We start from the raw sequence: 11,405 nt of genomic DNA, 5'->3' as shown, positions 1-11,405 counted from the left end.
ACCGCAGAACCCAACTGTGTACAGTACACATAAATATAAATATACACTGGGAAACACCACAGAGCCCGACAGTGTACAGTAAATATATATATGTGTATACACACACACGCTGGGAAACATCCCTTAGCCCAACAATGTACAGTAAATGTAAATATATAGCGGGAAACACCGCAGAGCCTGACAGTGTACGGTAAATATTAATATACACCGGGAAACACCGCAGAGCCCGACTGTGTATGGTAAGTATAAATATATATACGCCAAGAAACACCACATAGACCAACTGTGTACGGTAAATATAAATATACACTGGGAAACACTGCAGAGCCCGACAGTGTACGGTAAATATATATACACACTGGGAAACATCTCTTAGCCCAACAGTGTACAGGAAATATAAATATATAGCGGGAAATACCACAGAGCCCGACAGTGTACGGTAAATATTAATATACATCAGGAAACACCACAGAGCCCGACTGTGTACGGTAAATATAAATATAAATATACACTGGGAAACACGGCAGAACCCAACAGTGTACTGTAAATATATATATATATATACACACGCTGGGAAACATTCCTTAGCCCAGCAGTGTAAACATAAGTATATAGCAGGAAACACCGCAGAGCCCAACAGTATACAGTAAATATAAATAGATAGCGGGAAACACCACAGAGTGCCACAACATCCTGTAACTGGCTATCACTGGGAATCCCACAGTGTACAGCATTACACCGTAAATATGTACACCAGTTTGCTGTGATGTATACACCAGAACATCACAGAGTTCGGTAATACATTCTAACTATAAACATCACCAGGAAACACTACAGAGTGGAACAGTACACCGTAAATATGCATTAGGAATCACCGGAAGTTACACTCAAAGATAGTAATAACTGCAGATGCTTAAGTCAGAGATAACATTGTGTGGAGCTCCACACTGTGTTACCACATTTTACACTGATGCACTAGGAAACACCAACTTATATCTAAATGTACGCTGAGAAATATAATAATATCAATATAATATACTTTTGTTGTCACGCGTGCCCTATTGTAGGACTACAGTGAAAAACATATACAGTGCCTGCTTTCTTATGGTGACATCTTGGCCTCTGGGCCCCTGTGCTGTATCCAAGAATTGTACCTAGGTACTTGTACCTCAGACCCATACAATTGGTACAGCATAGAAGGTGGCCATTCAGCCCACCTGGTCCATGTTGTTCCAAAGACACCCATGTGCCCTTTCGAATCCCATCTAGCTGCACATGGCCCATAGCCCTGCAGCTTACAGCACTTAAGGAGAAGATCCAGGTACTTTTTGAAAGAGTTTATGGTGTCTGCCTCCACCATCAACTCAGATGGCGAATTCCAAACGCCCACCATCCTCTGCCTGAAAATGTTTTTGCTCATGTCCCCTCTAATTCTTCTGCCTCTTGAATCTATGACCCCTAGTTTTTGAACATTCTGCCAAGGGAAACAGGTTCCTCTTGTCTATTCTATCTCTAGCCCGCACAATTCTGTATACCTCTATCATGTCACCCCTTAGCCTTCTCTATTCCAAGAAAAACAGCCTTAACCTGTCCAGTCTCTTTGTAGCTACAATTGTCCAGCTCCGGTAATGTTCTAGTAAATTTCTGCATACTTTCCAGAGCAATTATGTTCTTTCTGTAACGTGGTGACCAGAACTGCGCGCACATACACCAGTTGTGGTCTCACCAGTGTCTTGAACAGTTTCATCATTACATCCCTACTTTCGTATTCTATACTTCTACCAATGAAGGGGAGCGTTCAATCTGCCTTCTTTACAACCTAATCTATCTGTGGTGCTCTCTTTAAGGACCTGGGCACCTGCATGCCAAGATCCGTCACTTTATCTACCCCTCTCAGTATATTTGTGTTTATTGTGTATTACTTTTTACTGTTTGACCTCCCTAAATGCATTGCCTCATATTTTATCAGAGTTGAATTCCATCTGGCACTTTCTTGTTTGCTCTACCAAACCATGTCTATCATTTTGGAGCTTACAGCTATCCTCTACACTGTCAATTACACACCGGGTTTTGTGTCATCTACAGATTTCCCAGTTGTGCCCCCCATGTTCAAGTCCAAATTGTTAGTGTATGAAACAAACAGCAGGGGACCCAATACTGGGATCTGCAGAACACCACTTGAAATAGCATTCCATTTGCAAAGGCAGCCATCAACCATTCTCCTTTGTTTCCTGTTACTAAGCCAAGCTTGAATTCAATTTGACACATTACCCTGTATTCCATGGGCTTTTACATTTTTGACCAGTCTGCCATGTGGGACCTTGTCAAATGCCTTATAAAAATCCATTTAGACAACATTGACTGCACCATCCTTATCGATCCTCGTTCTCACTTCCTCAAAAAATTCAGTCAAATTTGTAAGACGTGACCGATCCTTAACAAAGACATGCTGACTATCACTGACTAGTCCATGCCTTTCTAAGTGATAATTTATCTGATCTCTTGGGATTGATTCTAACAATTTGCCCACCACCGAAGTAACCTGATCTCTTTCAACATTCTAGGGAACAATCCATCCAGCCCTGGTGATTTATCCACTCAAGGATTCTAACTCCCTAACGCTTCCTCTCTATCATTATTTTGTCCAATACTACTCCTCTTGGATACAATATCATCCCTTTCCTTTGTGAATATGGAAAGAAAGAATTAATTTAAACTTCTACCCATATCGTCTGCATCTTCATACAAGTTTTCTTCTTCATCTGGGATAGGTCCTTTTTTCTTAACTATCCTTTTGCTCTTTATATCATGGCGAAATATCTTTGTTTTCTTTATCTTGCTTGCTAATATTTTTTTCATGCCGTCTCTTTGATTTCCTTTTTTTTACTTGATCCCTGTACTGTCTGTACTCCTCTAGGCTATCTGCAGTGTTGAGTTTTTTGTGACTTTCATAAGCTTTCTTTCAAAAAACCGAAAGAACCGCAGATGCTGGAAATGAGAAACAAAAACAAATTGCTGGAGAAGCTCAGCAAGTCTGGCAGCACCTATGGAGAGAAATCAGAGTTTATGTTTCGGGTTCAGTGACCCTTCCTCAGAACGGCTTTCTTTTTAATCTTCCCCTGTATTTTTCTAGATAACCATGGGGGTCTAGATTTGGCAGTGCCATCCTTATTTTTGGAGGAGATGTCTGCTTTGTGCCTTAGTGCCTCCTGCTGGGTTGCCACTGATTTATCCCTTAGCAGTCCTGACCAGTCCACCTTAGCCAAATCTTTTTGCAGTTTTGTCAAATATTCCTTCCCCCAGTTAAAAACTTTGACCCCTGATGTATCTCCTTCCATTTCCTAAATGATGTGATTTAATTTACTATTGTCAGATGTACCAAGATGCAGTGAAAAGTATTGTTTTGTGTACTAACTAGACAAATCATACATAAGTACATGAGGATAATAGAACAGAATGCAGAGTATAGTGCTACAGCTACAGAGAAGGTGCAGAGAAAGATCAACTCTAATATATGAGAGGTCTGTTCGTAAGTCTAATAACAGTTTGAAAGAAGCTGTTCTTAAATATGTTGGTACATATTTTCAAACTTCTGTATCTTCTGCCCGATATGAGGGTGGGAAAGATATAACCAAAAAAAATTGTGTATGCTGTAATTCAAACTAAAACAGAAATTGCTGGAGAAGCTCAGCAAATCTGGCAGCATCTGTGGAGGGAAATTAGAGTTAACGTTTTGGGCTGAGTGAAGGGTCACTCAGCCCAAAACACTAATTCTGATTTCTCTCTCAGACGCTGCCAGCCCTGCTCAGCTTTTCCAAAGATATAACTGGGGTGGAAAGGGTCTTTGATTATGTTGGTTGCTTTCCTGAGGCAGTGGGAAGTGTAAATGGAGTCAATGGAAGGAATGCTGGTTTTTGTGATGGATTGGGCTGTTTTCACAACTCTACAATTTCTTGGAGTCTTGGGCAGAGCAGTTGCCATAGCAAGCTGTGATACACCTGGATAGGATGCTTTCTATGGTACATCTGTAAAAATTGGTAATGATATTAAATCTAACAAGATTATGGTCACTATCCCCAATATGGTTGCCCACTGTCACTTCACCCACTTGCCCTTCTCTCATAGCGACTTGTTGGGCTTATCATGTATCAAAATCCTGGACGCACTATGTGAACTTTTCATCCTCAATGTACTTTATATTGTTTGAAACTTGGTTGATATTGGAATTGTTCTAGTCTCCTGCTCTTGTTCCCCCGTTATTCCTACAGGCAGAAATTTGTCTACATATACGTTATTTTATCTCCCTCGCATTATTTAGGGGTGTGTAGTATGCTCCTACTAGAGTGACTACCCAGTTTTTATTCCCAAGATCAACCCTTTTGAGCCTAATTTGTTAACCCATTTAGTATGTCTTCCCTTCTCACAACGGTAATTGGTTCTTTAACCGGTACTGCTACACCGCCCCGTTCCCCCCCCCCCCCCCCCCCCCACCCCCCCCCCCCCCCCCCCCCACTTTCTTTTGTTATCACCCTCTCTATCCTGCCTGAAGACTCTTCCCGGGATATTGAGATGTCAATTTTGTCCTTCCTTTAGCCAGGTTTCCATTATAGCAACAACACCTGGGTGGCACAGTGGCTCAGTAGTTAGCACTGCTGCCTCACAGCACCAGGGACCCGGGTTCAATTCCAGCCTTGTGCGACTGTCTGTGTGGAGTTTGCACATTCTCCCTGTGTCTGTGTTGGTTTCCTCCAGGTGTTCCAGTTTCCTCCCACAGTCCAAAGATGTGCAGGTTAGGTGGATTGGCTGTGTTAAATTTCCTGTAGCATTCAGGGATGTGTAGATTTGGTGGGTTATAGGGGTATGGGTCTGGTTGGGATGCTTCAAGGGTCGGTGTGGGCTTGTTGGGCCAAAAGGCTTGTTTCCACACTGTAGGGATTCTATGATCATGCTGTATGTGTCTATCTGTGTACTTAGTTGATCTGGAGATAGTAGGAACTGCAGATGCTGGAGAATCTGAGATAACAAGGTGTAGAGCTGGATGAACACAGCAGGCCAAGCAGCATCAGAGGAGCAGGAAGGCTGACGTTTCGGGTCGAGACCCTTCTTCAGAAAAGAAGGCTCTAGGCCCGAAACGTCAGCCTTCCTGCTCCTCTGATGCTGCTTGGCCTGCTGTGTTCATCCAGCTCTACACCTTGTTATCTCTACTTAGTTGATCTGCCTTGTTTGTAATACACCTTTGAAGTGGTTGTTGACTTGTTCGCCAAGCTGGTAAGTTTGTTTGTGGATATTTCATCACCTTATGAGGTAACATCATCAGTGCACCTCTGGTGAAGTGTCAATGTTCTGTCCTGCTTGCTATTTATGTGCGTCGGTTTGCTGGGGTGGGTGTCATCATTCTGGATTTGTTTCTTAGTGGTTGTTATATGGCGTCCAGCTCTATTTGTTTGTTAATGGAATTCCGGTTTGAGTGCCAGGCCTCCAGGAATTCTCGCACTCAAACCAGAACTCCGTTACTCCCAGTGCCACTTGAAAGCGAATGTAGAAATAGAATGATAGGACTGATGAATGTGTGGCTAAGGAGCTGGTGCAGGGGGCAGGGTTTCAAGTTCTTGGATCATTGGGATGTCTTTTGGGGCAGGGGTGACCTGTACAGAGGGATGGTTTACACCTAAACTGGAAGGGAACCAGTATCCTCTGGTTCGCTTGTGCTGCTCAAGAGGATTTAAATTAGAGTTGCGGGGTGTGGGAACTAGAGCAGCAGGTCAGCAAGTGGAGGTTTTGAGGGCAAGGTAGATGTTATGACCAGTAAGTCTGAAAAGGAGAACAGTCAGGGACCGATTAATGAGCACAATCGGTCTGAATGGCTGAATTATGTTTATTTCAATGCAAGGAGTATTATGGGTTAGGCAGATATGCTTAGAGTCTAGATCAGTACGTGGGAATATGGGCTTGTGGCCATTACAGACACCAATTTGAAAGAAGGACAGAACTGGCTGCTCACTGTTCCAGGGTTTTGATATTTTAGATGAGATAGGGAGGTAAAAGAGGTGGAGGAGTTGCGTTACTAATCAGGGAGAATGTCACAGCTGCACTCAGAGAGGACATACTAGAGGTCTCATCCACTGAGGCAATATGGGTAAAGCTCAAAAATAAGAAAGGTGCAATCACTCTGATGGAATTATACTATAGGCCCCTTGTAGCCATCAGGGCATTGAGAAACAGATATGTACCAGATTATGGAAAGATGCCAAAACAACAGGGTTATCACAGTGGGTGAATTTAACTTCCCCAATATTGACTGGTAATTCCTTAGAGCAAAATGCTTAGATGGGGGCACAGTTTGTTAGGTGCATCCAAGAAAGTTTCTTGAAATAGTATGTGGATAATCCACTGAAGGAGGGGCCATACTGAACATTGTATTGGCAAATGAGACAAAAAAACTGTAGATGCTGGAATCCAATATAGACAAACAGGAGGCTAGAAGAAAACGGCAAGCCAGGCAACACCTGGAGGAAAGGAGCAGTCAGCATTTTGGGTATAACCCTTCTTAAGGACTGGTTACACATCCCTGAACACTGCAGGCAATTTAGCATGGCCAATCCACCTAACCTGCACATCTTTCGACTGTGGGAGGAAACCGGAGCACCCAGAGGAAACCCACACAGATATGGGGAGAGTGTGCAAACTCCACACAGACAGTCACCCAAGGGTGGAATTGAACCTGGGTCCCTAATGCTGTGAGACAGCAGTGCTAACCACTGAGCCACCGTGCCGCCCTATGACTAGTTTAGCTTGGTGTCATTGTTCAGCACAACATCGCGGGCAGAACTGTGCTGCACTGTTCTGCGTTCTATTGTCTATATATTTCTAAATATATACTGAGAAGTATCCTTCATGTGCACTGGAAAAAAATACAACTTACGTCAGAATATACATTGAGAAATATATCTAAATATATGTGGAAAATACTCCTAAATATAAACCAGGAAACACCACCGTGTACATCTAAATATACACTGAGAAATACCCCTGAATAAAAACTGTGAAACACGGCAAAATGCATCTAAATATGCACCTGTTCAATGACACCCTGTTCGGGTTCTGCCAAGGCCACTCAGTTGCTGACCTCTTTACAGCGTTGAATCAAATATGGACAATACAGCTGAATTTCAGAGGTTGAGGTGAGAGTGATAGCCCTTGACATAAAGACTGCAATTGACCAAGTGTGGCATCAAGGGGCCCTAGAAAAACTAGAATCAGCAAAACGAGAATCAAAACTAGAAAACAAGAATAGGGTATCAGTTGGCAAACTCACCACTGGTTGGCGGCATATGTGGCACATAAGAAAATGGTTGTTTAGTTGGACGTCAGTCATCGCAGTTCTGCAGGAGTTTCTCAGGGTAGTGTCCTCAGCCCAACCATTTTTAGCTGCTTCACCAATGACCTTCGTTCCATCATAAGGCCAGAAAAGAGGATTGTCACTGATGATTGCACAATGTTCAGCACCATTCATGACTCCTCATCCTGAAGCAATCCAAGTTCAATTCAACAAGGTCTGGACAATATCCAGGCTTGGGCTGAAAGTGGCAAGTAAAATTCGCGCCACGTAAATGCCAAGCAATGACCATCTCCAGTAAGAGATAATCGAATGACCACTCCGTGACATTCAATGGTGTCAGTAATCCTGAATCCCTCACTATCAATATCTTTGGGGTTACCATTGACCAGAAACTCAACTGGACTTGCTACATCAACAAAGTGGCTGCAAGAACTGGTCAGAGGTTAAGAACACTGCAGCATGTAAGTCATCTCCTGATTTCCTCAAAGCTTGTCCACCATCTGCAAGGCATAGTCAGGAGTGTGATGGAATACTCCCCACTGGCTTGGATTGGTATAGCTCCAACAACACTCAAGAAACTTGACACCATCCAGGACAGCAGCCGGCTTGATTGGCACCACATCCAAATGCATTCACTCTCTCCACCACTGATGCTCAGTAGCTGCAGTGTGTACTATCTACACGATGCATTGCATAAATTCACCAAAGATCCTTAGACAGAACCTTCCAGGTCCACAGCCACTTCTATCAGAAGGAGGGGCAGCAGATACATGGAAACACCACCCCCTGGAAGTTCCTTTCCAAGACATTCACCATCCTGGCATGGAAATATATTTCCATTCTTTCACTACCTCTGCAGCAAAATCCTAGAATTTCCTCACTAAGGGCATTGTGGATCAATGTATAGAACATGGACTACAGCGGTTCAAGAACGCAGCCCATCACCACCTTCTCAAGGGCAACTAGGGATGGGCAATTAATGCTGGTCAGCAAGCGATACCCATGCCCCACCACTGTAGAAAATATGTACTCTTGCATGTAGATTATCAGGCTTTGGGGATTTATCAGCCTTCAATCCCATCAATTTCTTCAACACCATTTTCCTACTTAATTTTGCTTACTCTTTTTCATGTTAAATAATTAAAAGATATGAAGCTATTGCAGGATAATGGCATTGATGTAGAAGTTTTGTAATCGTTAAATAGCAGAGCAGGCCAGAGGGGCCAAATGACTTTCTTCTACTTTTACTTTCTATTGCATTATAAAAGGATGTGAAAAAAGAGCCTTTTTTACACAGTGAGTGGTAATGACTGCTTCAGTAATGAACTGTTTAGGAGGATGGTGGAAGCAGAGACAAAGAATGGTTCCAAAATGGAATAGGATGGGCACTTGTGGGAAATCAGCTTGCAGGGCTATGGATATTCATGCAGTGGCTTTTCAAATGAGCATCATTATCTGGTGCCAATCTCCTGTTTTTTCCCCATACCCTTTCGCACTATTTTATCCAAATAATCATCCAGTGCCTTCTTGAATGCCTCAATTGAACCTGCCTCCACCACATTTCCAGGCAATGTATTCCACACTTAACCTACTCACTATGTGTAAACATTTTTCTCACATTTTGCTTCTTTTGCACATTACTTTAAATCTATGCCCTCTTGTTCTTATGCCTTTTATGAGCAGGAACAGCTTCTCCCTATCCTATCCAACTTGCTCATGATTTTGGAAACCTCTATCAAATCTGTTCTCAGCCTTCTACACTCCAAGGAAAACAGCCCCAACTTTTTCAACCTATCCTCATAACTTAAGTGTCTCGTTCCTGGAACCTTTCTTATAAAATGCTTCTGCATTCTGATGCTTTAGCATTTTTCCTCAACTGTATACAATACTCCAGCTGTGGTCTAGCAGATGCCTTATACAAATTCAACATCGCCTCATTGCTTTTGTACTCTATGCCCCTTTTAATAAAGCTGAGATCACTATATACTTTATTAACAGTTCTCTCCACCTGTCCTGCTACCTTCAATTATCTGTGCATGCATGCACCCGGAGAGGAGGGGAGAGGTTAAGAGGGAGAGTCCTTTGTGGTAATCGCGCATATGCTGTTGGCATTACTCTGCATTGCAAGCCAGCCACTCAGCCAATTGAAATAATTGACCTCCTATGTATCTAATCCTGTTGTGAATATTTTTTCTTATTTTGTTCATTGTTCATTCATGTGGGTGTTGTTGGCTAGGCCAGCGTTCATTTCCGATCCCTAATTGCTTAAAGGGCAACTTAGAGTCTTTGATGTGGGTCTGGTGTCGTGTAGACCAGACCAGGTAAGGATGGCAGTTTCCTTTTTATATCACAGAATCCCTACCGTGTGGAAACGGGCCCTTCAGCCCAACAAGTCCACACTGACCTTCAGAGCATCCCACCCAGACCCATGCCCCTATAGGCCACTTAATCTACACATCCCTGAACACTACAGGCAATTTGCCATGGACATTCAACCTAACCTGCATGTCTTTGGACTGTGGGAGTAAACCAGAGCACCCGGAGGAAACCCACGCAGACACAGGGAGAATGTGCAAACTCCACACAGACAGTCACCCAAGGGCAGAATCGAACCTGCGTCCCTGGTGCTGTGAGGCAGCAGTGCTAACCACTAAGCCACCTTTCTCTACAGGACATTAGTGAGCCAGATGGCTTTTTCCAACAATCGGCAGTGGAGTTAGACTCTTCATTGCAGATTTTATAGAATGCAAATTTGACCATCTGCCATGGCAGGATTCGAATCCATGCTCCCCAGAACATTACCTGGATCTCTAGATTAACAGTGTAGCGATAATAACACTAGGCCATCGCCTCCTGAGAAAGAAGCTGAGGGCCTGCACTAACACCTGGAGCAAATTCTGAGGAACTGAGGTAGCAGCAGGAACGAGTTCCAAGGGCCAGTGGCAGCAGCAGCACTGAAAATCGCAATAGAGGGCGCTGCTGAGAAGCAACTGAGGAGGATTCTGGGAGGAATCGGCTCAGCCATTTAAGAAACATTTGGACAGGTACATGGATAGGATAAGTGTGAAGGGATATGGACTAAGCACAGGCAGATGGGACTAAATTAATTGTGAAAACTGGGCAGCATGGACAAATTGGGCTGAAGGGGCGGCTTCCATGCCGTTAAACCTCTATGACCCGAGGCTTTGAGGACAGATGCCCACTTACCGACTTCCTTGGCTTTTTTTAAAATCTATTTCTGCTTTTTTTTTAATTCTGTTTTTTTGTGTCTTAGATGGTTGTTTTGGTTTTTGTATCTAAGATGGGTTTTTTTTTATTTTAAATTTGGGTTTCTGTACCTAAGATGGTGCCAGAGAATGGTGATTTTGTACACTTTTCACTGTACTCCTGTACTTGAGTACACGTGACAGTAAAATCTAATTCTAGTTCTAAAGTCACCATAGTCCCAGAAGATCATAGGCTGCTCTCTCGTCAGAAAGGGAGATAACTGGTGGCGAAGTGTGGATTGAGAAGGCAGGACTTTCATAGTAGCCTCAGCCTGTACGGAAATTGAACCTGTGCTGTTCGTGTCATACTGTGTCTCAAACCAGCCAACTTTATAAGCTTTTGGGAATGGGACTGACTGGCATGCCCTATGAAAGGTTGGCAGAACTTCATGGGCTGAAAGCCTTTCTTTTATGCTGTAGTGATTGTCTGACTTTGAATCTAACATATTTGAATATTTGGTTGATCTGATTGAACAGATTTTTCAACAGGTGCTGACAGAAGCAAAAGGATGGACACCATAACCTTCAACCCACCTTTGTACAAACAGAGATACCAGCTGGTCTTTGAATTAGTACAGAAATACAAGGCAAGAAAAGTAAGTACAGGACAACATAATGTGGGAAATGCTTAATATCATTACAGTATGCAAAGTGTCATATTGATTAAATTAGTTACAAATTCTGGTTAGATGAATGCAACATGTTTATTTAAAAACAAAGGTCTCAAAGATTTTTTTTAAATTCATTCATGAGATGGGGCATCACTGGCCTGGTCAGGATCTATTGCCCATCCCTAATTG

General features: G+C 43.0%; 1 protein-coding gene across 1 annotated transcript in view; it reads left to right on the top strand.

Moving 5' to 3' along the window:
* henmt1 (HEN methyltransferase 1) overlaps nt 1-11,405 on the top strand; it is a 71,773-nt gene that overhangs the window by 485 nt on the left and 59,883 nt on the right. Inside the window, exon 2 of the mRNA XM_048601577.1 lies at nt 11,095-11,201. Coding sequence (XP_048457534.1) covers nt 11,115-11,201 — 87 coding nt within the window. The 5' untranslated portion in view covers nt 11,095-11,114. The remainder of the gene's footprint in view (nt 1-11,094; nt 11,202-11,405) is intronic.

This window comes from Rhincodon typus, chromosome 10 (assembly GCF_021869965.1).
Source record: "Rhincodon typus isolate 14 chromosome 10, sRhiTyp1.1, whole genome shotgun sequence".
NCBI classification, from domain to species: Eukaryota; Metazoa; Chordata; class Chondrichthyes; order Orectolobiformes; family Rhincodontidae; genus Rhincodon; species Rhincodon typus.
This window is presented reverse-complemented; position numbering and strand designations above follow the sequence as displayed.